We start from the raw sequence: 26,336 nt of genomic DNA on the forward strand, positions 1-26,336 counted from the left end.
CCAGCTCTCCGGGAGGCCCCAGGGCCAGGCAAGTGCAGAGGTCCGGTTCTGCTCCCCAGGGCCCCTTCTCCAGCTTCCAGGACCTTGGTTCTCAGAACCCTCATGACTTCTCTTTGCTCTTTAGAGACCTTCACTGCTTCTATCAGTCACCATATCTGAATCCTGGCTTGCCACTCAATCCTCCAATATCGACTAACTACAGGAGATTCTATCTGAGGGGGGAGGTGTGTTTCCCTGACTAGACTCTAAATACAAATCCTCCACTTCTCCATCTGTCTCTCCAGTGATCTCAGAGGCATGGTCTTAACACTGTGCACAGTTCCTTGCAAGTTGAGGAGTAGACCCAAATGATCAGTTCTGAAATTCTATTCTTATTGAAGATTACTGGTGGAAATATCAGTACAAACAAAATGAAAAAGCTCAACAATGATTAATACTGCATTTCAACAGAAGAATCAAATCATCTTGACAAAACTTCAATTGGCAAAATTTGCCTTGGGGAATTTTATGCAGGGGAATCCGTGGGTCTGATGTGTGGTGGGCTTTGGATGTGTTGTGTAGCTCAGTGTCCCTTCCTGCTACTCCTAGTCATCTCCAGAAACTCAGACCACCCATCTACTAAAGGCGGATGGATGAGCAAGGGGGCCTTGGAGGCATTCCGGATCACACTGAACCTGAGCCCCACTGCCTAACCCACTCAGTGTCGCTGTTAACAGAAACTCGCTGCCATCTGGGTTCAGGCCTGCCTCCTTCCTATAGAACTTGACACTGGAAGTACCAGGCGAGCTGGACCTTCTGCTGCTACTGCACTCCACGATGCAGCCTGAGAATGAAGCCCACCAGTGTGAGAGAAAGCAGACCTGAGTGGTAAGCTGGTGACACAGGGTGTGGGTGGTGTCCCTTGAGCTTCGACACCACGCCACACCTGAAACCAGCCTGACATCCATGATTTTGCTTTTTTGCTTAAGCCAGTCTGTGTCATTTTCAACAAAAGAGTTCTACTAGATATGACAAATTTCTCTAGGAGACCTAAGAAGTGAAAGACTTGAAGCTATGCAATGGTTCAGGAACTAGGACACTGGTAGGAAACTGGAAAGAAGGCATCAGAGTTAAGGAAATATTTATGAGGTCAACTCTGGAAGTCTCGGTTACTGAGTGAATAGAGTGGCTGAGAGGAATGGAAACATCCAACCAAATAAAAAAAGACGGTGCTGAGATTTGGGTTATGCGGTCAATGACTGATGCAATGCCATTAACTGAGTTAGGAGTCTCAAATACAGAAGGATGAGTGCAGAGTTGAGGATGAAGAATTCTGCTTTGGACACAATGAGTGTGAGGTGCCCAAGGATAACCCAACGGGAAGCAGTCACACCAAAGCAACAGGGTGTGCACCTGAAACTCAGAAGGGTGATCAGGCTGTGGTGAAGATTCCTGATCAACCATAAATGAATTCATTAAAAGCATGATAGTGAGTGGAGGGGCCCCTAGAATATGGTGGGTGCATGAGACTAACCCTAGATTGGGGATAGCTCCCTAGGAAATCCAAGGGACAAGGTGAGGAGGAGGAGGAGCCCACCAAGGAAACCAGAAAGAGACCGCTGGAGAGGTCCCAGGACAGCAAGGAGCACAGCCTTCAAGTCTCGGAGCCAACTATCCAAGAAGAGAGTGGTTTGCCATGGATGCCGTGGGCCACCACGTCCCATCTAGGAAAGCAAGTTGAGTTCTCTCTTGAATACATGGGGATTGATTACCCAGACTTTAAAGAATCTATGTCCCCGACTTCCCTTCATTCACTCTGCTCTTTACCTTCTCCTTTTCCCTGGTCACCAGCACCTCTGCTAAAGGGTGGAGAAAGGAACTTCTGATCAGTTACAGAAAAGCTTTGCGGTTACGTGGTGCAAGCTGCTCTGCCTCTGTTTGTGAAGAAATTAGACTATGGCCAGCCATGGGAGTGGGATCACTTTGGTTTCTGGAGCAATAGTTAGTAGCAACATTTAGAGGTGGTCATTTCGGTTCACTTCTGGGAAGCGATTCATATTTAAGAAAAATAGATGCAAAGTTGCTAAGTACACCTGACATTTAAATAGTCTCCAGCAGATAAATGCTCATACTGACACTCCTCACCAGAAAAAGAGAAATACCCATCTTGAGGAAGAGAAATGACTTTTGTTCAGTTATGCTCCTGGGTCCCCTTTCACTGGAGGGATATCTCAGCTTGCTGAGCCCCTGGTAACTGCAGTCCTCGGTTCCAGAACCCAGCAATTCCTATCATCACAATTGTTTCAATCTTATCCAAGCCCTGTATATTTCAGATCATCCTTAATTTCTTGTTCTGTACCCAGAGGAGATCGGGAAAACCTTTAAGTCTCTATGTGAGGCAAATACATCCTCCTCACTGCCCCAGCCCCATGTGATTGATGAGGCAACTGAGGAAGAGAAGTAGGGTGCTTCTGGCACGGGAGGAGCGCAGTGCTGAGAAACTCCGGGCTCCATTCGGAAATAGCACTGATTTCTTAGTGTACTTTTTTTGGTGTTAATATAGAAAACATCAAAAACACAGCTAAAAGAATGAAGCATGTCTACATACGTGTGGCCAGAAAGACTGACCAGAAGCTGGTAGCAGTGAGGGATGACAGTGCTTGCCCCTGCGTTGAATAGTGGCAGAGTTAGGGAGGAAACAGTCTGCTGTTTGAGACCCTTTCAATTTCATGTTATGGATTTACAGAGACAGATGAATTAAACATTATATTAAAAAGGAATAAAACCACTGGTAGGATCTGTATTCCAGGAAGAAAAAAGCATATTACATAATAGACCAATGCACAGAAATAAAAAAAGGAATTTAACTAGAGCCTATGCGAATCATAAATCCCTTCCCTGTTCCAGAGTCCTGTTGTCTCTGGGGTCTTGGCCCATCTTATCTAGGCCATGGAGTGGTGGGGGTGGGATGCTGCTAGTTCCTAGGCAGGAAATAGGGGCCAGTTAGCCTTGTGGTGTCATTTCTGGGTCCTGGAAAGGAGACCACTGCTGACCCCTGACTCACCAATCACTAATTAATGATGGAAATCCCACTGGCCTGCCTGGACAAAGGCAGCCCAGACCTGGACTCATTCACATGCAAAGCAAGTGGCCAGAAGAGGCTGCTGTTGGCAGGGGTGAGGGACGGGAGAGCGCGCTAAGTGGCCTGTGTCTGTGGGGGAGGGAGAGGGTGGAGCGGCAGAAGCCGGCCTGAGGTTAGGAGCCTGCGGTGTCTCCAGGAAAGCAGAGGCGGCTGTGGGGGGCGCCGGGGCTGAAGAGCCAAGCGTGGAGGCTGCTCCATCTTGCCCATCTCCAGAAACTCAGACCACCCATCCACTAAAGGCAGGTGGATGAGCAAGGGGGCCTCGCAGGCATTCCAGATCACACTGAACCTGTGCCCCACTGCCTGACCCACTCAGCATCGCTGTTAACAGACACTCGCTGCCGTCTGGCCCGGACCCCGCTGGCGCTGCGGGTCCTTCCACCCCAGTTAGGAAGGATCATGGTTCCCGCGGAAGCCCCTGCCAGGGTGAATAAACTCGGCGTGGGGCTGACTGGCTTTGAATTACTCCGTTGCTTACAAGCCGAGTTCCCCTCTGAGCCTCAGTTTCTCCCTCTATAAAACAATACGAATACCGGCCCAGAAGCGTTGTTCGGCAGATTAAACGAGAAAATCCACTGGAAGTGTTTAACAAACGACACACGGTATGGGCTTCATACCTGCCAGCCGATGTCCCCTGCAGCCTTTAGTCCCTACCCAATCCCCCTTAGCCTGCTATGTGGAGATACAGGAGGCTTGCATCCGCCGCGGTCCCGGTGTGTTTTAACGGGCTCCCGGGGAAGCGGTGTGGAAAATGGATTAGGGAGGGAGGAGGCCAGAGCCTCGGAACCCAGGCAGAGGTCTGCAGGCATCCAGATGGGAGCTGGAAGGGCGGGACAGGGCCCTTGGCAGGGGGATACAGGAAATATTTTGGAGAAGTTCTCTCTAGGACTTGGTAACAGGTTGAGAGCGGCCACTTGGCCGGGGGCACCGGCTTCGGAGGCGGGAGGGAGGTGGAGGAAGGGAAGGCAGCTGCAGGGCCGACCTGCGGGGTGGGCGTGGGGGGTGGCTGGGGGCGTGAGGCCGGCGGCTCAGGGCCTCAGGGGTTCGGCCTGGAGGAGCGGCGTGGGCGCGCCGGGGCCCCGATTCCTCCTGGGCGGGTCGGCTCCGCAGCCGCTGCGCTCGGAACCCCCTAGGCGCCCCGCAGTACCCGGCGTCCTTCCTGCCTCCTCCTCGCCCCTGTCCTCTGTCCGAGCCCCAGTCCCGCCGACTCTGCCGGCGCCTCCGCCCTCCCGCCCTCGGCTTCCCACGACCTTGGCGAGACGCGCGCGGGATCCAGTGGAGACTGCTTTCCCACAGGCCGCCGTCCAGGGCGGGGAAGGGAGCGGACCCTCCTGGCTCTAGGTGCCTGGGCCCCCGGCGGCCTGTGGAGGCCTCGCCCCACGCCACCCGCCCACTGGCCTTGTCTTCGCGCGGGGGTGAGGGCAAAGGAGGCACTCGTCCCATCGCCAGCCCGGGTCCCCTTCCCGCCAGTCGCTATCCGAGAATTTGCCCCGTGCCCCCCAGGCCGCGGGGGTCGGGAGGACCGAGGGGCGGACCCCGCAGAGGGTTGCGACGCCCTCCCTTCCCTCCCCGAGGGAAGCAGCCCCCAGGACCGCCCCTCGCTCCCTGCCCGGGAGGGACTGGGCTTCCCCGAGGTGTGTAGCTCCTGGAGAACTCGTGCCCTCCAGCTGGACCTCGCTTTCCCGTTTCCAGCCGGCCAAGCCATCAGTTAATTCGCTTGCTTTCTCTTTTCCTCACAGAGAAAACCAGCCTGATTGGGAGGAACGGATTGCTTGGGGCGGCTCCCAGCTCCAGTTGTGGGCCCCGCCGCGGGTGCCCTTCGGAAACCAGGCGAAGCCGCCTCTGCCCGGACGCAGCCCGACACTTGCCCGCGGGGTCCCCCGGGACGCCTGAGAGTAACGCGCGCGAGGGGGAAAGCCGAACGGCCTCCCTGTGCCCGGCGCAGGCGGTGCTCCCTAGCTGGGTTCGCCGCGGCGGCGCTGCCAGCCCCCGACACGCAGGACTTTTGGTCCAACAGCCCGACGGCGCCCGGTGCGCCGTTCCCTCCGCCCTCTCCCCGCTCCCCGGCCCGCGCGTCTTGGAGGGTGGGTGAACTGTCGGAAGCGCTGTATGCCCGGCCAACCCAAACCAGGAACCTCCGCACCAAACAGCCCACGTTGCTGCTGCTCTGGGGTTTTAACGGCCAAGGAAGACTGGAGAAGGGGTGTTCTGCCTTCCCATTCTCTTAAGCCCGGCCACTCCCCATCCCCACAGTTTGGAAGTGGCCTTTTCTGAGGACTCCAGCCCAAAGCATGTTTCTCCTTTTGAGCTGCGGAAGCCTTCCTTGTTCCCGCCATTGGGAGGGCATTCCATCATCTGCGGCTGAGTTCCTCGGTGGGAATTGTCCCTTAGCGTCCACCTAGAGGACATTCTAAGCTTCCTGAGACCTGCTTGTCCACCCCAACATGTCCCAGCATATGGCTGTGCCCTAAGGGGTCTTTGAGGGCATTTTAGGAGGTGAGCGGCGCCCCTACCTGGGCTCCGCGGGGCCGATTCGGTTTGCCCTTTGCTGGCATGTCAGTGAATTAACTGCTGTCCTTGGGATGACCTGCCCTATGATTTGGCCTGTGGAGCATCCCGGGTGTGTATTTCAGAACTCCTCCCATCTTACCCACCTGCTGAAGGCCTGTCCCCCTGATATGGTTTGGTTCTGTGTCCCCACCCAAATCTCACCTTGAATTTTAATAATCCCCACGTGTCATGGGGGGGACCAGGTGGAGGTAATTGAATCATGGAGGTGGTTTCCCGCACGCTGGTCTTGTGACAGTGAGTTCTCACAAGATCTTTTTTTTTTTTTTTTAACGTAGTATCACTCTGTCACTCAGGCTGGAGAGCAGCGCTGCGATCTCGGTTCACTGCAACCTCTGCCTCCCGGGTTCAAGAGATTCTCCTGCCTCAGCCTCCCGAGTAGCTGGGACTACAGGTGTGCGCCATCACGCCCGGCTAATGTTTTTGTATTTAGTAGAGATAGGGTTTCACCATGTTGGTTAGGCTGGTGTCGAACTCCTGACCTTGTGATCTGCCTGCCTCAGCCTCCCAAAGTGCTGGGATTACAGGCGCGAGCCACTGCACCCAGCCGATCTGGTGCTTTTATAAGGGGCTTCCCCCATCCCCCTTCCTCTCTCTCTTGCCACCCTGTGAGGAAGGTGCCTTTCTTCCCCCTTCCCCCTTCACGTGAAGGTGCCTTTCTTCCCCCTTCACGTGAACTGCCTCCATGATTGTAAGCTTCCTGAGGCCTCCCCAGCTATAAGAAACTGTGAGCCAATTAAACTGCTTTATAAATTAACCCAGGTATTTCTCGGGCATTTCTTCATAGCAGCGTGAGAACGGGCTGATATGCCCCCAATGTGGAGTAGGGGAAGCTGAGGGAGTTAGGAGGTCCCAGCAAGGTGAACGTGTGATGGGGTCTTGGGACAGTGAGAGTGCTGCCTGAGGGAACAGTGGGCGGGTCATTGAGGCTCCACTGAGCTTGGTGAGGAGGAAGCTGAGAGAGGGAGGTGTCGATTCAGGAGTTAGGGGTGACATGGAAGGAACGTGAGGCTTTACCAGGCACAGGTGAAGGAAGGCCACTTAGGTACTGGCAGTGGGAAGAGAGGGCAGGGAGTGGTGGACGGAGAGGAAGAGAAAGCGGAACACTGGAGCACAATGCAGGTGCTGGGAGGCAAGCAGAGGCGGCTGGGGGCTTCTCATATGGTGCATCCTGGCATTTATATTTTGAAAAATAATTGTTTTGTTCCTATTAGTGCTTTTGTAATAGTTTTAGGAAAGAAAAGAAAATATGAATTAGCTATTATGAGGCTTCTTTTGAAGTTTCTTTCAGTTCAGAAACATGTCCCACTTTACAAAAAAATTAGGAAAATTCAAAGTTAAAAAATGTATGGAGGTCCATAATTGACATTTTAGTCTGACAAGACAACTCACTGGAGTTTCCTTAGAGATGTATTAGAAATTCAGAGCTGCACACGCATTTTTCCGCCTGCCAGATAAACTGAAACTATATAAAGTGAGTTTTAGTTATTTCTTTCAACGAGACTGTGAGGCCTATTTAGCTAACGAAAAAGATATCTGTAGAAAGAAGCACTCTTGATTCTTATCTACAAGACAGAGCAGTAAAAAACCAAGAATGTCAGATAAGTATTATCTCTGTCCATGGCAGAAAGGTATCATGTTGGTCTAATTAAGATTGGTCTTAATGGAAACTTAGGCAATAAATATAACCATCATAGTTTAACCTGCAGCAAAGCAAATAAAATACATGAAGTATAACAGAAAAACAATGCAGGCAAAGGCAGGCACATTGCTTGAGCCCAGAAGTTCGAGACCAGACCTGGGCAACATGGCAAAACCCTGTCTCTACAAAAAAAAAAATGCAAAAATTAGCCGGGCAGGGTGGTACACGTCTGTGGCCCTAGCTACTTGGGAGGCTGAGGTGGGAAGATCCCTTGAGCCCGGGAGGTCGAGGCTGCAGTGAGCGATGATTGCGCCATTGCACTCCAGCCTAGGTGACAGAATGAGACCCTGTCTTACAAAAAAAAAAAAAAAATGCTATGTGTGAATTTTTTTCCAATCTTTTAATAAGGAAAATTTTTTTTCAAAATAATGGCTTATATGGAGTGTCAACATAAAAACCATATAATTTCAAATTGATAAGTAAAATACAGTCAGCAATCTCACATACGTCAAAATTTGGTATGTAACACATTATGGAGAGGTGTTGCTTTTGGTCATACTTTTTTTCCATTTTTAAAACTGTAAAACACATGCAAAATTTAGCATTTTTATGACTTTTAAGTGTACACTTCAGTGTCATTAAATTCATATTGCTGTGCAACCATCATGACCATCCATCTTCAGGCCACTTTTCATCCTGTAAAACAGAAACTCTACACCCATTAATAACTCCCCTTTCTCCCCTCCCTCCAGTGTCTGGCAACCACCACTCTACTTTGTCTCTATGAATCTGACTAATCTAGGTACTTCATATAAGTGGAATCATACAGTATTTGTCCTTCTGTGTCTGGTTTATTTCACTTTGCATACCGTCCTCAAGATTCATCTATGTTGTAGCACGTGTCCGAATTTCCTTTCAAGGCTGAATAATATTCCTGTGTGTATAATATTTTGCTTATTCATCGATAGGCACTTGGAATGCTTTCTTCATGTTTTAGCCATTGTGAATAATGCCACTATGAACATAGATGTTCAAATATGTGTGGACATTTTTATAGGAATGTAACAACAAAAAGCACACAGTGGGCTCCCTCATGAGCTCAGCTGCATATAGAGATGGGGGGCACTGGAAGCCGTGGTGGGGCAACTCAAGCACCTCTCTGGAAATACTGTGTCTCAGGGGGACAGAAGGTCAGGCAGATGAGTCCTGCCCAGGGACAAACCTCAGACAATCACTGGCACATCAGAATTCCTGTGAAACTGCAAAAACAAAAAGGGTGCCTGGGCTGAGCCCTAGACCCCCTGATTCAGAGTCTCTTGACGAGGACCCTGGACATGTGCATGCTTAAAACCCTCTCCGGAGGTTCTGACTTGCTACCCTTGGGGCTGGGAACCACACAGCCTGGGACTTGGGAAGGAAGGGCGAATCTGTCTTTCCTCCTAGGGGCAGAGAGTAACTATCAGATGCACTGTTCTCCTAGCGAAACCCTGCAAGACCCTGAGGCAAAATAGCCCTCCTGGGGTGGCCCTTTAGCCAAGCAAAAGTGAGATGTTCTTCCCTCCTGCAACAAATACCAAGTGGAGCCAGCCGTACATGCCACAGTGTACAGGGACTGTCACCAAGAGGACAGTGGCTTATGAACCATCCCAGTAAGGCCTCCCAGAAGCACTGGGCAGAGGATGCTTTGCAATCTCTGGTGGAAGATGAAACCAGAAACAAGTCTGTATCCGTGATGATGGAATGAGCAGCAGGCAAGGAGCCTAGAAAGTGATGGGCACTCTTGCTCTTTGAAGGTGTGTGCCTGTCATTGGGGCTGACAGGTTCAGTGACATCCTTGGTGAGGCCTAGATCCTAGATCCACTGTTAGCTGGATTTGTGACATAAAAATCCTTCACATGCAAACAAACAAACAAACAAACAAACAAACACACATACACACAAGAAAACCTTTAAGGCAGGCAGTGATTCCCATTCCTTTGGATTTTATAGACCACTAAGTGTCAAATAAAACTTCTGGGACTGACATATCACCAACTTTTATGTAAGGACAACGAAAAAGACTAAAAGGTATGATCTACCATAATTTCATAAAAGAGGGCTATTTTGATATCATAAAAGAAGAATAACTTCAGAATTTAAAAGTGTACACACTGAACTTTAATTAGAAAATAACCATGTATTTCCTGTGGCTTTCTCATTTTCTGTGGACGAATGAAAAGTTTATCACCATCTCTGCAAACTAAAGCCGCTTTGCCTTGAATACTTAGGGGCAGCTGCACCATTTGCAGATGTTGTTTATTTCCTTGAAGAGGTGTTTTCAGGGCTGTAAGAGAACCCTGAGGAATTCAAGTGCCAAAATCTCTTGGTATCTTGCCTCAGTTTCCAATATTAATAGCTGTGTGGTGAGTGTTCAGCCAGAAACGGTATCATTGCTTAAGTAAAAAAGATTATGGCAAGTAGCATCATGGAAACAAAGTTGAAAGGTGTTCTTAGCAATGATCTCATCTCTGTGGTTTTCAAACTAGTGCTCCATGGAGCCACAGTTGTGGTGCTTGAAGCAACAGACTTCCATTTTAATTGTTTTATTAGTTAAGTTTCTGATTAAGATACAGTTCAGTTGCTTTAAGAAAATGGCTGACCACCACTGATCTAATCCATCACCAACTTAAAGGGGAAACTAAGGCTAAAAGGAGGTAAGGGATTTGCTTGAGGCCACCCATTTAGTTGGCAGAACTTGGTGACACAACACCAGTGGAGTGGGGGTAGGAAGGGTCTTGTCAAACTTTCCTAGTGTCTGTTCTCAGGTCATCAATGGTTGAACCAAATCTTTCCATCACTCCATTGCAGGGAGTCCACTCCACCTGACAGTTTCCCTTCTGAAACAGACAGGCTCCTTTTCATACTGGACTCTGCATTCCACCTGACACACTTTCCTACATAATAGTGATAAATATTTCACTGACAACTGTTGGAAACTAATTTTTAAACTCCAGTTCTGCATTTTTGCTCCCATTTTGACTACTATTGATAAAAGTTCCTTTTTTTATTTTTGAGATGGAGTTCTTGCTCTGTCACCCAGGCTGGAGTGCAGTGGCACAATCTTGGCTCACTGCAAGCTCCGCCTCCCAGGTTCACGCCATTCTCCTGCCTCAGCCTCCCAAGTAGCTGGGACTACAGGCGCCCACCACCATGCCTGGCTAATTTTTTTTTTTTTTTTTTTTTTTTTTTAGTAGAGACAAGGTTTCACCGCATTAGCCAGGATAGTCTCGATCTCATGACCTTGTGATCCGCCCACCTCGGCCTCCCAAAGTGCTGGGATTACAGGTGTGAGCCACTGTGCCTGACCTAAAAGTTTCTTTAATAGCATTTATTGGCTGGGCATGATGGCTCACACCTGTAATCCCAGCACTTTGGGAGGACAAGGCAGGTGGATCACTCGTGGCCAGAAGATCGAGACCACCCTGGCCAACATGGTGAAACCCCATCCCTACTAAAAATACAAAAAAATTTGCTGGGCATGGTGGCACGCACCTGCAGTCCCAGCTACTCGGGAGGCTGAGGCAGGAGAACTGCTTGACCCGGGGGGCGGAGGCTGCAGTGAGCTGAGATTGAGCCACTGCACTCCAGCCTGGCGACAGAGTGAGACTCCGTCTCAAAAAAAAAAAAAAAAAAAAAAATTTAGCTGAGTGTGGTGGTACACACCTGTAATCCTAGCTACTCAGGAGGCTGAGGCATAAGAGTCGTTTGAGAGGGAGGTGGAGGTTGCAGTGAGCCAAGATCATGCCACTGTACTCCAGCCTGGGTGACAGAGTGAGACTCAATCTCAAAAAAAAAAAATTGTACATATATGAAGACTACAGGGCTAATATTTATATGAATATCATAATTTACAAGGTATTAAAATGTTTGAACTACATTGTCTTGTATAGAAACTGAAATGAAGTGGTGTCTACTTATTGGAGTTCCTCAGATAGCTGATCACATTGTAGGCTGAAAACATCTACAAGTCAAGTCTATCAAGGACCATATCATGCACTTATTGTGCAGAATGCCCCTCAATGGCAAAACATACCATCTGATAAGTCTGGACAAAACTCAGGTGCACACAGCAAACAATGACAAACTCATATAACTTAAAACAGCGTTTTCACACTGTGGATCCTAACTATGGGCCATGAAATTCAATTCAGTGGGTTGTGAGAGGATTAACACACATACAAACCCACTGCCCTACCAAACACAATCCTAGAAGAGAAAAATGTCAAAGTATGTGACATGGCTTATGAGTAAATATTTCATAAACATTTTATTCCAATCATATATGTATGAACACATATGTACTGAGTCATGACATAAAATATATTTTACAATTCTCTAGGGCAAAACATTGCTCTAAAGAAAAGCATACTTGGCCGATCAGTCCCTTGAGAAGACTTTTGTTTTTGATTTTTTGTTCACTTCTGAGCAATGACTCCACATCCTGGGTACACGGAAGCCCTCTCTCCTCAACTCGATAGCAGTGCTCTTTAGCACAGCCAGTTCCTGGCTCAGGCTGTTTTCTGGAGGGATGTGTCCTCCTCTTGCAGCCCTGTGAACTAACTGAAGGACAGCTGCAGTGGTGCATCTGAACCTGCAGCGGAGACAGCTCAGGTCCTGCCTACAGCATGCACATGTGATGCCAGGGGCTTTCCACCATGATTTTCCACTGACATGATTTCCTTTCATTCACCTGTAGCTCTGCTTTACCTGTATAGCTCAAGCTCCTAGCACAGAACACAGGGGCTGAGTAAAGGCTTCTAAATACATGCATTCAACAATGAGCACATTCATTTTGTTATAAACCATAAAAATTACATTCAAAATATAACAGTTTCTAACAAAATACAAAGTTTACCCATTTCTTCATACTTAAGAACTACGAAAGTACTATACAAACCTTTATTTACATTAAATCACAATAGGTACATAAAAAGTTGAGGCACTGGTGTCTGTGGTTAATGGTAGTAATTACAGCTCACACAGTAAAGTGTGTAACATTAACCTTTTAATTTTGAGCTGTTGCAAAATTACCATTTTAATATTATATATACCATATATTCAGTACTAGTTATGACTTTTTTCTAAAATAATAATAGAACATGATACCCAGGGAAAAAGAAAATACTTAATAACTTTCCCAAGTGCTAGTAAAAAACACATTGCTGTACATCTGATTTGAGGGGCAGACATGATTCAGCCTATGAGCCATTAGGAGAGCGAAGCAAAGCTTTTTTAAACTGGAAGGACACTCTGCTGATTTGGTTCAGACTCTTCATCTTTCACACTGGGAAACAATGCTCACCAGGGCAAGTGTCACATCATTATGTAATACAGTAAGAAAGATGTCCCAGGTCTCCTACTAACAAACCTAGAATCTTTTCTAATTCATAACAGAGGTTTATACTATAAATACAATCATATTCTTGAAAGATCAAATCAAATATCAAGAAAAACAGATCCATGATAATACTTTAGACTTCAAAAAAATCCTAAAGCAATAATTTAATAAAAATATATGTCAACAACTGTGTTCAAGATAACAGAATCAGTGTGGAAAACAGTGCCGTAAACAGTGATGGTTGCAGTTCACTGGTGCAGTAATTCATTTATATGCTTATGTGGTACTCTGTGTATTAGTTGTGTTTTCATCTGTATCACTTGGGCTAAATTTCTTCCATAAAAATTTCTCATTTGATTTCCAAAGAGAAGTTGCTGGCTTTTCTCTTCTTTTGGAGGGTGCTGCTAGAGGTGCTTTTTCACACAGAGTCTCTATTACTGCCAAGTCTGTGAGTTTACTAAGACTCTCATCATTCTGCTCATTCAAGATGTCCCAGAAATCTTTTGGTCTCTGTTTTGCTTTTTCCATGGGCCCTGAAAGAACTTTCTTTGGCAGTTGTGTGGGACTGTTCCCATGACTTTTAAAAAGGTCATCAAGAATAGAGGTATCACCAAGTAAGCTTATCACAGAAGTATTTTCCAGCACTGGATTTCCTATCTTTTTGTTTTCCAATTTGAGGAGGGGTTCTTTTCTTGAAATGCCCATTCTTGTGAGGTCCTGTTGGTCTTTCATGGTATTTTCTAACCTTCTCTCACGTGTTTCAGACTCACTGTTCAGAGAACGGGATGTCACAGTATCTTCGGATGCTTGGCTGTTTTTCTCACTGTCAATCTCTTGAGTAGAACTAACAGGTGATTTCTTAGTTTCTGCATCATTAAAAAACACCTCTTCTCTACAGGAACTATGATTCTGAAACTTAACTGATTTTCTTTTATATGTTTTTAGGCTGCAAACTTGAGAAATTTTGTTGGTAGAATCTTTAAATGACAAGGTTTCAGAATCTGACAGCCTTGCTTTTATAAGAGATTCTCTTTTTTCAGATTTCTTCCCTCCTTTCTCAAAGGAAGAATTGTTGAATTCTGACACAGAATCCACAAAAAATTCTTTCACCTCTGGATATTGAGAAGCATAAAAGTCTCTTAGCATTTTCTGTCGTTCTTCTGATGTGGCATTGGTTATATGTTTAGCAAATTCGTTTACAGAAGGCGAGTTAAAATAAGAGGCCATTTCTTCAAATTGTTTTCTAAAGATTAAATGAACAAAACTAGTGGTTATTTTCATTACATTTTATTTTGAAAGAACTCATCACCAGTAACAGGAAATGCAGAGGCCATGGAAGGTAATCTTGTTCCTTTAGCATATGTCTGCTGAATTCCATAATGAAAATGCATTTTATCCTAGTAGAGTGAGGCCTCTACCCTTATGCTACTGAGAAAAGTATCTTAGCTCACAAAATCACCAGCTTTGTAAGTTATTTTCATTTATGCTATTATATTAGGTATTTCTTGGGAATTATGGAGGCCCAGCATGCTACTCCTCCTTTGAGCCAATTTATGACTGACATGAGGATCATGATTTATAGAATCTGTACTTGAAAATCTATATTGTATTCAAGTCTCATGAAATAAAATTGTCAAAGAATCTTAATGAAAATAGCAAATTCTGAAAAATTAAGAAAGACATTTTTTTTCCCTTCCCTCTCCTTTTCCCCTTCTTTTACAAATACGACATAGAAATTGCACAAGACTTTTTGATGAGCCCAAACAAAAGTTCTTAACTGATAAACCTAGATTATTTTTTCCCCAGTTGGTATGGACACCTAAGCTAAGGAGTGAGATGCTATTAGAAGAAGTGTGTTGTATTCTTAGTGTAAGTTACTAATAAAAGCTGTTGTATGCATGTATGAGGAAATGGGCCTTCAAGAACCTTGGTAAGATAGAGGCAGAAAGATTTAGGGACCTGGGCAATGAGCCCTGCTCCTTTCCCTAAATGAGGGTGCTATGGACTAAACTGTGCTCCTCCCCCAAATCATGCAGAAGCCCCCTAACCCAGGACGTAACAGTATTTGGAGTTAGAGCCTTCAGGAGGTAATTAAGGTTAAATGAGGTCATAAGGGTGGGACCCTGATCCAACAGGATTAGTGTCCTTAGAAGAGATGCCAGAAAACCCACACAGTTTCTTTTTCTTCTGCCTCTTCCTCTCTGCCACGTAAGGACACAGGGAGATGGTGGCCACCTGCCAGCCAGGAAGAGGGCCCTCACCAGAAACTGAATCAGCTAACTTCTTCTTGTTGGCCATCCAGCCTCCAGAACTGTGGAAATGAATTTCTGTTGTTTAAGCCACCCAGTCTATAGTATTTTGTTATTGCAATCCAAGCATACTAAGACAGTGGGTATTGCTTTGCTGATGATGAGTTTGGGCCATGAGATAGAACAGCTCAATGTTTATAAATACTCCTTTGAACAAAAGTCATAGACAGTGAGTGCTGCAGCACATGATTAAAAGTCCTAAAGTTTTAGAAATTATATTTTACACCATAGTTCCTTAAAACATTCATTTGTTTATTCACTTAACAAATATTTATAGAGACTGTTATGTGCTAAGCACTACAGCAGGAACTATATAACAGCAAATAAGACTCCGTTTCCTATCTCCAAGGAGTTTACAGTTTACTTGGGCTAGACAAATGCATGAAAATCAAACTAGAACAGAGTGATAAACCCATAATGTAAATTTACCATGAGATAAATATGGGGCACTACTGGCATTCATAGAAAGGGAACCTAGGTCAGTGATTGGTGGTAGGCAAGGTGGGTAGAAAGGGCGTCTCTTCCTGACAAGTCGGTCAGGTAATGACGAGTGAGGAAGTCTCCCAGGGGGAGAGCGCATGTACAGGCTCAGGTCCAAGATGACCTGGTTCACAGAGTGGCAGGAGAAACTGCAAGGAAGAGGCTAAAAATCATAGGCGGTCTGTAGGCCAAGTTTAGAAGTTTGGATTTTATCCTATGCACAACAGAGAATCCTTAGCATTAAAAAAATTACTTTTAATGTACGTAAGTAGGAGCTTCAATGCCACTTTTATTTTTGCCACGTAGACCAGGTTACATAGTTTGTGTTTCCTTTGCTGTTAGTGGCAGACCATAAAGCACACTCACAACTTTCTTTTGTGGCTGCAGATGGGCACGTGGCTTCTAGTCCTCACTATACTGTCTTGTTAACTTCCCCAAATCCAGATACTACACATGCTTGATCAACAGCCACTTTCATCTCCAACAGAATATTTAGTAACACATATACATTACTCCAAATTTCTGTCCTGGAAATTGCCAATGTTCTTGTTGGAAAGTAACAAACATGTTCTCAAGACGTTCCAGTTTTCACTTCACATGAAGTAATGAGATATTATTCTGTCTGTTTTTCATCTTCAAATTTTTCATGGCCCTTCTAATAAATATTTGTGTTTGTAAAGATTAAGTGATTGGCAAGGTTACAAGCTGATGTCTTTTATTTATCCAAGGCTTGGTGGTGTCTCAGTAACTGCCAAAGTAACTTCACCTCTGCTGTGCTGAAACCACGACCTCACCCGTGACCCTGTGAGCTGTCACCTCTGGGAGGAGAGCTGCTTCTAACCTCATTTTATCTGAGTAGTCTGCAAGTACACTATGCCACATGGTTGCTGTTTACAGGATAAGCTATAATTATCATTCACTTTATTTCTGCCTTCTAACTGGCTTTCCTAATTCTGGGCCTTCAGAATTTTCTCTAAGAATTTAGGGAACTGAAGGGTACAAACAGGGGTCATAAGCCAGCCAGTTTGTGAAGAAAAATTAGTTAACTAGACTTCCATAACCCACTTAGGGAAAGGGGGAAAAAAGAAACCAAAGATATGTATCTTTCAGCAAGTGTATCAAAAGCAGTTATGTATCATGGATACAATTCAAAATCCTCTCTCTTTCTGGAGGAAGGGAGGTGGAACACAGCTAAATTCATCTTCTGTCTGCCTAAGCTTCCAGAAGGAGAGTAGGACTGAAAACTTCATTCAGTAGACCATGTGACTGCAGTGGAGGGAGGTGCAGTCTTGATTCTGATTGACTAGGACAGTTAATGGAAAAGAGAGTGGTAAAATGTACATGGTTGGACAGTTTTACTTCTACATCCCTAATTGGTAACCAAAGCCAGTAAGGCACGTAGTGATTGAAACACTTGAACATGCCACTAGAACTCAATGAAGCTGACAGATCTGTCATTGCTCTGCCCACGGCTCAAGATGCATATGCAGCATGCTGTACAGCATCGTGTCCATTCCAAAAGCAAACTCCTCGACCACAGCAGGTGCTGTATCAGTCACTTTCACAATGCTGATTGCAACATCTGATCTGGTGCCGGAGCTGAAGGATTTCATCAGGCTGGACAGATCAATTGTTGGAGAGGAAGGCAAAATAAAAATGGCACCATGGAACATACCTGACTGGAAAAATGGGTAATGTTACCACCAAGTGCAAGGTTGTGAAGGCTGCTTTCTCGCTTACCTATAATGCCGTGTGCAAACCCAGCTGTAACCTGGTGCAGCAGATAAACAAAAGATTCAGTGCCCTACTCTCAGCTGTCAAGCCAGGAGGCACCACAACCTCCGTCGAACACAACCCAGCATGTGACTTCAACGAAGCCGCAGCATGACTAGCTAGCAAGTCTTGACATCAAGATAACACGATTATTCTTTCAACTTGGTGCCGACCCTAACCTTGGGGTCACTGGGTGTGCCTTCCTAAGTCAGTTTAAATTCATCACAACCTTTTCTGAAATGACCTCATATGTTATAATGTGAAGTTTCATTGAGGAAGGATTCAATCATGCCTCACTGCTCCCTGGTGCAGGTTGTGACATAATGAAATTCATGAGCATTGAAGGACGACTCACTGAGAAACATGGGGAAGAACTCCTTCCATTTCTTAGTCTTCTGACTCAGAGGACACAAAGAATTAGCACCTGCAAAGTTCCCTAATCTCTGTAAGGTCACAAATGCATGGAAAAGAAAGCTAGATACGTCACTCAGAGACTACCAGTCAACAAAGGAGTCCCCCTCCAAACTTACTGATCATGATGTTGAAGAGGCAGTTTCAAAACCACCTTTTAAGAAGGCACTAGTGAGCAAAGAAGATGAAAAAGGACTATAAGCAGCATACAATATATCTAGGGAAGATATTAAAGTTGCACTGACATTGAAGCCCAGAACAGAACAAACCAGTGTCCTAACATGGCTCTTGGAGGCAATCGAGAACAGAGAATGCATGCAAACTTAGGGAAAAAAAGGTATATGGTCAGTCTCCTGGCAAAATATTTGCCCAAAGTGAAAAGGCACACTCTGCAAAAATCCTTGTTGCCGATCTGTCCGTGGGGAGGTACACTGTGTGGCAGTGTGGAAGGTGTTCACCTTTCTCTGCAACTGCAGACAGCTGAGAGCCATACTCCAACCAGCCACGCCAGCACTCCAAAGAGCTGGGGGACCAGCTCTTCCCTGGACAGCTGAGGAACCAGCTGCCTGGGAGTCGCCAAACCCCTGCAGGAAGTACTTTGAACCCAGAGACATTTCCCACTGCCCCGAGAAGCCAGCAGGACCAGTCCGACCATGTCTCCCATCCCTGTTCACTTCCGTCATCCATTACCACTGGCCTCTCATCTCCTCCTACTGTACATCTTGATCTAATCCAATCCCTCACTCTTCCAAGCCATCCCTCCGTGCCCCTGGAACCAAGAGTCCCCCAAGTCTTCTGCTTCTATGCTGAATGGTCCTGTGCTCTGATGATATTGCCTCTTCCCATGCAGCCCTTGCAAGGCAAGGCTCTCGCATCTCACAGCTCTCCAACCTCAGGGTTAGTGCTTCTAGACACTGCTGCTTCCAGACCATTCTTTTCTCAGAAAACTCCTTCCCCTCTTTAACATTTATGCCATCCAGCTAAACTATTCTCTCCTCAATCTTCAGTGACCCCTTCATTGCTTCCTGCTAGCAGCTAAATTCTCAAGATCCTGGATTAATCTTGCTTCCCACCCCATCTCTTGCCATCATTCTTGATAACATCAATATCCATGTGGATGTCCCACCCAATATCTGGTCCCCCACTTTCTTTAGCTCACCTCCAAACTCATCTCAACTCCATGTTAGCCCCCTACTCCCAAGTTTATAAATAGCCATTGTCATTACCATCAACAGCTCAACCTCCATGTCCCTGACTTAGCCATCTAAGGCTCCAGCTCAGCTGCTTGACGATTGCCCACAACAGCAATGCTGGGGGATATGCTGGTAACCTCAAGTCCTCAAATTCACTGACTCTTGTGATTTTACACTATCCATCAGCCTCCCTTGTCCAGATTAGGTTTAACTTTATAATCACTCCTTTACAAACATTCTTCAGCTTCCTTGCTTCTCTCTCCCTCCATTTTAACCCCTGGTCAGACCCAGCCATCTCTCTACTTGTTTCTGCAACAGAGCAACTGAAGCTTGCTGAATAAAATGTGCATACTGGACAGATGATTTTCCTGAAATTATTCTCAAATGGGAACTTAACACCACCCAGAAATTCTGGTCCCATTAAGCTTGCTTTCCTACTTTATAAATGATTTATTTCCTAACTTCTCTCTCCCTAAATCTTTCTCCTTCTGAACTTACGGCTTCAGTTCTCAACTCACTGAGAAAATGTCACATCTGTGCCTGTGTTTGTCCCTTCTCTTTCAATGCCTCTCAAAGGCCAGACCATGGCCTGTGGTTTGGGTGCCGCCCTCCACTGCTCCCAGGCCCTCCCTCTTTCTGTTTTCACCTCTCTGACATGATCTCTTTTTTTCCTACAAGTCTTTTCCCTCAACACACAACAGGTTCTGTTATCTCAACTGTAAGACCCACAATGCCCTTCAGCTGCTGCTACTTTTTACATTCAAACTTACAGCACCGGCCACCTCCCATCAGGGCCTGCGCACTGCTTCCATTCGAACTCACAGCACTGGCCATCTTCCGCCAGGGCCTGCCCACTGATTCCGTCCAAACTCACAGCACCAGCCACCTCCCGCCAGGGTCTGCCCACTGCTTCCTAGGCTGCTCCTGCCAAGGTGCCTGCTGAGTGCTCTGCTGCTATCTTCAGTGGGCAATTTCCCACTTTATCTGCTTCTGGTTCTCAGCAGTATTTGACAAACTCCCTCCTTTTAAGGCCCTCTCGCTACTCCTGCACTTCAGGACCTGACACTGTGCCTCTTACGCCTCCTCTAGAAGTAGCTGCTGCCTCCAGTCTGTGTCCTGGGACTTCTTTCCTCCTCTCTGTGCTCTGTTCCTAGGCTGCTCACATAGTCTCACAGTTCTGAAGACCATTTATAAACTCTATGCTGATAACTCCCAAATTTAAACTTTTAATCCCCAAACCAGGAGTAGCTCATACATACATTGCCTATTGAACCTTTCCACAGAATGTCACATTTAATATAAGCAAAAGGGAGCTCTTGATTTTTTTCCTCTCTTAACTTGTTTCTCTCTGGTTTTCCCCATTCAGTACTTCCACTCTGTTGCTCAAAACAGAAAGAAGTAATCTTGTTCTCTCTCTTTCCTGAACCAGTCCATCACCAAATTGAATTCATCTACTTGGCTCTATCCTCATGGCAACCACTCTGGTGCAAACCCCCATCACCGAGTTCCTTCTCGTCACCCCTTGTTCATTCTGCACTCTTCCATAGGGAAGCTGGAACCATCTTTTAAAAAGATACATCAGATCGTGCCATTCTTCAACAGTTTTCCACTGCACTTGGAACAAAATCCAAACTCTTTCTGTAGCCTCCAAGGGTTGGCATGCTTCAGCCCCGCCTGCGTCTCTACCCTCCATATCTCATGCTACTCTCTGCTTGGTTTATTCTGCACTAAGGCCACCAGTCTTCTCCCAGCTCCTTGACCACACCAAACCTCTTCCCTCCTTGGAGATGCTCCTACTCTGGTTCTTTGCATGGTTATCCTTCAGCTCTTAACTTAAATGCTACCCGTGTAGACAGTCTTCCCTGACTTCCCAAAAGAAAGGTGGTTCCACGTCCCCTCCCCATCCTATTATTCTCTTTCTCTTTTTTCTTATAACACACCATTTTATAATTATTTGTAGGTTTACTTTTTAAAACTTCATGGTTTGATGCCAACCCCATTCCTCTGTACTGGAGACTCTATGTCTGTCCTTTTTTTTTTGAGACAGAGTCTCGCTCTGTCACCCAGGCTGGAGTGCAGTGGCGCAATCTCGGCTCACTGCAAGCTCCGCCTCCCAGGTTCACGCCATTCTCCTGCCTCAGCCTCCTGAGTAGCTGGAACTACAGGTGCCCGCCACCACGCCTGAATAATTTTTTGCATTTTTAGTAGAGATGGGGTTTCACCGTGTTAGCCAGGATGGTCTCGATCTCCTGACCTCGTGATCCACCTGCCTCAGCCTCCCAAAGTGCTGGGATTACAGGTGTGAGCCACTGCACATGGCCTGTCCTTTTTTTACACTGCATATTCAAGACTCAGCACAATGCCTGGGCATATATTAGGTGCTCAAAATATATTCATTGACTGAATGAATAAAATGCACTTAAGTATTTCATTTCTTTGTATAACATGATTCATGATTTCCCTTTTTATGGTAATCAATTCAGGGATTAGCCTTCTAACAACATCTAAAACATTTGCAATTTATTTTTGAAATTCAGATTTTTCTGAAATATTCAGATGTCAGTTATGGTTATAATTCAAATATTTACATATTTTACTAATGAGCTACATTTCCGTTAAGAATTATTCTTCAAGTCTAGTGTTGTCAGAGACAATATACCTGCGGATTCCTTTTGGTGTTTCTCCAATTATGAAGGTGGTCTGGTTTGTATGGTAGACTTTTTTCTTCTTCTGGTTTACAGGATTTGAAATGTAAAGAGGAAGTGAAATGCTGCCTTCACTCAGTTGCTGGCCTTTCTTTGTGTGTGGCAATATATCTGCATCCACTTTTTCTTTATATGTCTGAAAAAAAGAAACGAAACAAAAGCTATGTCTGAAAAAATAGTCATTGTTGGTCAAATAATGAGAATGTCTTACTTTTTCTCAATACTCTTTATAATGAAGTAAATCATATTCTCCAACTGAAATCAATGTCAGAAGATATTAACCTAGGTCTTCAAGAAGATGACACAGGGAAAAAATTATTTTTACACCTTTCTTTAAGTTATACAAGTATTGGCAATAATATGTTATTTCTATTGTCAAGACTTGGGCATACTGATACATATGTTGATATCTACTATACCAAAGAAGGATAAAAATTAATGATTATATACACTATGGCATAAACATGAGATAGCTAAAATTTTCGAATTTAGTAATTGCAAAATTATTAAGCAGTCTTTCAGTTGTCTAATTTCATAATGGATACATGTAAAAAATACCAATCTTTATGTAATAATTAAATACATAAGAAATCATAAATCTTACATTTCAACCTCTGCTGGATTGCAAGAATATTTAGTGATTTTGGGATGCTAACTACAGTTGGCTGAATTATAGATGGAATCATACCCCTTTTACAGAGACCATGAATTGCCTGCCTAACATAAATTTTACTGACAGTGAGGCAAGAAAAATAAACTTTATATAGTCCCAGTTTTCCTGACAAGATGATACAGTATGAATAGGTAGAAAGCCCCTATCCTATTCCAAAAAGAGAAATACTAAATACAGTTTAACAATAACAACAATAAAATCACATTGGAGCTCAAGAGTAAGAAAGCAGAATGTCTAGGTGCCCCAAACAAGGAAGTCCCACAGTGGTGAGTGGGAGCTGAAGCTCAGCAGCCCTAGTAGGGTAGGGCCTTAAGTTATAGTCTATAGCACCCATGTGGAAAGAGGAGATGGAAATGGTTTAACTCCCTGCACTAAACAACAAAGAAACACAAAACAGGAATGAGGAGTCAAATTTGCAAATTAAAGCCAGGAAAGCCAAACCTAGGACACAGGCTAGAAGTAGGCTACTTTCTTACTCTAGATAGAAAGAATCAGTGGTGACAAACACGAATGCCCAGCCAGTGCCATGTGTGGAATGTGAGTTGTACCACCTGGTGGTATGAGAACTCTAAGCTGAAAATTAACATAAACAATTTGTCCAGAACTAGTGAAAACCACAGATCTCAATGAGGGGTGAATAAAAAACATACCATAGGAAGACTGCCATAAGCCAGAGAATGCTTTTGATTCCAATGAAAACAGAAGGAGTTCAGACAAAAATTATGAAGAACATATAAAACCTACCATCATGAAATTGAGCATATGTAACAAATACAAGAACTGAAATCTGAGGAATTACCCATAATAAAGCAATCTGAAAAAGATATTTATTTATGAATAAACACATAACAGAGTCTCTCACTCTGTCACCCAGGCTGGAGCGCAGTGGCATGATCACAGCTCACTGCAGTTGATAAACTGGAAGAATAAAATTACTCAGATTTAAGTGCAGAGATTAAAAAAATAGGGAAGTTAAGAGACAGAAGACATATCAAAGTTTCTAAAATGCTAAAAGGACAGAATAGAGAAAATGGAAGAGATAATGCTAGAGGCCTGTAAAAGAAAGGAATCCTCAAACTGAAAAAGGAGGAAGAATCCCCAGTAGGAGAAATGAAAATAAACCTGTATTTTGTTATACCACAGATAAAGGGCATACCTTAAAAACTACCAGAGAAAGAGGATAAGACATCCTACAAAGAAATGCCAAATTAGGCCAGGCACAGTGGCTCACACTTGTAATCCCAGCACTTTGGGAGGCTGAGGTGGGCAGACTGCTTTAAGCCCAGGATTTCAAGACCAGCCTGGGCAATGTGGCAAAACCTTTTCTCTACAAAAAAAAAAATACAAAAACTAGCTTGGTGTGGTGGTGTGCCCCTGTAGTCCCAGCTACTCTGGAGGCTGAGGTGGGAGGATGGCTTGAGCCCAGGAGGCAGAAGTTGCAATGAGCCAAGATCATGCCACTGCATTCCAGCCTGGATGACAGGGCCAGAACTTGTCTCAAGAAAAAAAAAAAAAGCCAAACTAACATCAGTCTTCTCATTAACATCACAATCCTATCCACCAAAAGAAAATGGGATATCTTCAACATGCAGAGAAAAAAATAAAACAACAAAAAAAACCCCTGTCAACCTAGAATTCTATACCCAGTTAAACTATCATGTAAGAACTTTTCAGACATACAAAGCACAAGCCTACAGGCCAAGCTAATTTTTCTATCATTTTATAGACACGGGGTCTTGCTATGTTGCCCAGATTGGCATAGGTAACACTGCAAGACCCTGGGCTCAAAAGCAATCCTCCTGCCTCAACCTCCCAAAGTGTTGGGATTATGGAGTGAGCCACTGTGTCTGGTCTTTTTTTTCTTTTTAATAGAAGTTCAATGGGATTGAAGCGGTGATACATTCAATGAATGTGGGCAAGGAGTGGCTTTTAATTCCACAAATATTTACTAAGCACCTATTACATTCTTGCCAACATGCTATGCATTTGAGATGCAAAGATATTTATATATACAAATATTCCCCTACCCTTAAGGGATTTAAAAGTGACAAGCCATTTTTTAAAATATGATGTTTATCTTTTTTTCTTTTTTGTATAAGACATTTACCTCTGTAACTTATATTCTGGTTCATTTTATTGAAACTGACAAAAGCAAGTGTATGCTCTTTAGTAACAAACCATTTCTAAGGAAAACTGACATCTTCAAAAGCTACTGTGGTTCAGATGGACAAACACAAAATGCCAGGTGGTCAGGTTGAACCAGGGCTTTACATCAGTAATGTTAAAAGTACTTTCCTTAAAAATATATTTTTAAAAATTGTATCTTGGCCAGGCGCAGTGGCTCATGCCTGTAATGCCAGCACTTTGGGAGGCCGAGGTGGGTGGATCATGAGGTCAGGAGATCGAGACCATCCTGGCCAACATGGTGAAACCTCATCTCTACTAAAAATAAAAAAAATTGGCTGGGTGTGGTGGTACGTGCCTGTAATCCCAGCTACTCGGGAGGCTGAGACAGGAGAATCACTTGAACCGGGGAGTCGGAGGTTGCAGTGAGCTGAGATCACACCACTGCACTCCAGCCTGGCAACGGAGTGAGACTGTTTAAAAAAAAAAAAAAAAAATTGTATCTTAAAACATTAATAGAAAGAAAAATGTTAATCGTTAAAGTTTGAAAAAGATTTGATGCATTTATTTACTATCACAAAACAAAATGAACACCAAAAGTTCCTAATACAAAGACTCATCATCCTAGATTATACCCCCGAGAAATAATCATTCGTTACTATGAGATGAGGTGGTATTGTTTACATGAAGGTAAAGAGATTAAGCAGAAAGAGAAGGAACTGGGCCAACCAAGAAAATTCCATCCTCATATTTTGCAATTTCTGAAGCCATAGAGAAATCATGCCAGGCAATGGCAACTGTCAATTATTTACGTGTTTACTCTGGGTCTTGCAATGACTCTGGTAGCACTGCAAAGCTCACATGTATACAGATACATTTTTCTTAAATCGGTTTTATAACTTCTTTAGGAAAATTCAGCTTTTGCAACCATAGCTATTAGACACATGGATCTGTAATTTTTGCCAAACATTCCACATTTTAAAATCTGATTCTTTTAGGCAATAATAAAAGGAAATTTTTCTTTCTTTTTTTTTTTTTTTTTTTTTTGAGACAGAGTCTCGCTCTGTCGCCCAGGCTGGAGTGCAGCGGCGCGATCTCGACTCACTGCAAGCTCTGCCTTTTGGGTTCACGCCATTCTCCTGCCTCAGCCTCCTGAGTAGCTGGGACTACAGGTGCCCATCACCACGCCCAGCTAATTTTTTTGTATTTTTAGTAGAGAGGGGGTTTCACCGTGTTAGCCAAGACGGTCTTGATCTCCTGACTTCATGATCTGCCTGCCTCAACCTCCCAAGGTGCTGGGATTACAGGCATGAGCCACCACGCCCGGCCAGGAAAATCATTCTTATTTAACATGGGCTCAATAGCTATCTTTTATTTTTAAAAATCTATCTAGTTTCATATTTCCATTTTAGCAGGGAACTTTAATACTTTACTGAAACAAGGCTGTGAAACAAAATAGTTATATTAAAAATAGATTTTAGGAATCAATGTGCCATTTAGGCTTATTCTGAATGAAAGCTCTAAAGGTTACATGTATAAACTATGTATGGGTTGGGGGCAGTGTACTGGATTAGTTTCCTATTGCTGCCATAACAGAGTATCACAAAATGAGTGGCTTAAAACAACATAAATTCATTATCTTATACTTCTGTAGGTCAGAAGCTTGACATGGGTCTCACTAAGCTAAAGTCAAGATGTTGGCAGGGCTGCATCCCTTTTTGAAGGCTCTGGGATAATGAATTTCTTTGCTTTTCCAGCTCCTGGAGGCTTCCCACAATCCTTGTCTTGTGGTCCCCCCTTCCAAAGCTAGCAACCCTTCTTCTCTAACTGTTTTTCACAGTCACATCACCCTCCCACCACAGCCAGGAAAGGTGCTCTGCTTTTAATAACTAATGTGATTAGATTAGGCCTATCCAGATAATCCAGGAGCAAAGTGGGTTAATTAACATCCTTAACTGCA

General features: G+C 44.6%; 1 protein-coding gene across 4 annotated transcripts in view; it reads right to left on the reverse strand.

The window, feature by feature from the left end:
- The window catches only part of ERCC6L2 (ERCC excision repair 6 like 2), a 158,844-nt gene that overhangs the window by 12,976 nt on the left and 119,532 nt on the right, over positions 1–26,336 (reverse strand). For 2 of the 4 annotated variants that reach the window (XM_030799767.1, XM_030799709.1), the window contains exons 18-19: positions 21,534–21,715; positions 11,612–13,951 (exon numbers count right to left, since the gene is read on the reverse strand). In XM_030799767.1, coding sequence (XP_030655627.1) covers positions 12,985–13,951; positions 21,534–21,715 — 1,149 coding nt within the window. In that variant the 3' untranslated portion in view covers positions 11,612–12,984. Of the gene's footprint in view, positions 1–11,611; positions 13,952–21,533; positions 21,716–26,336 lie in introns of those variants that run through there. The other 2 variants (XM_030799801.1, XM_030799859.1) reach the window with 1 other exon arrangement.

This window comes from Nomascus leucogenys, chromosome 1a, assembly GCF_006542625.1.
Source record: "Nomascus leucogenys isolate Asia chromosome 1a, Asia_NLE_v1, whole genome shotgun sequence".
Classification (NCBI taxonomy): Eukaryota; Metazoa; Chordata; class Mammalia; order Primates; family Hylobatidae; genus Nomascus; species Nomascus leucogenys.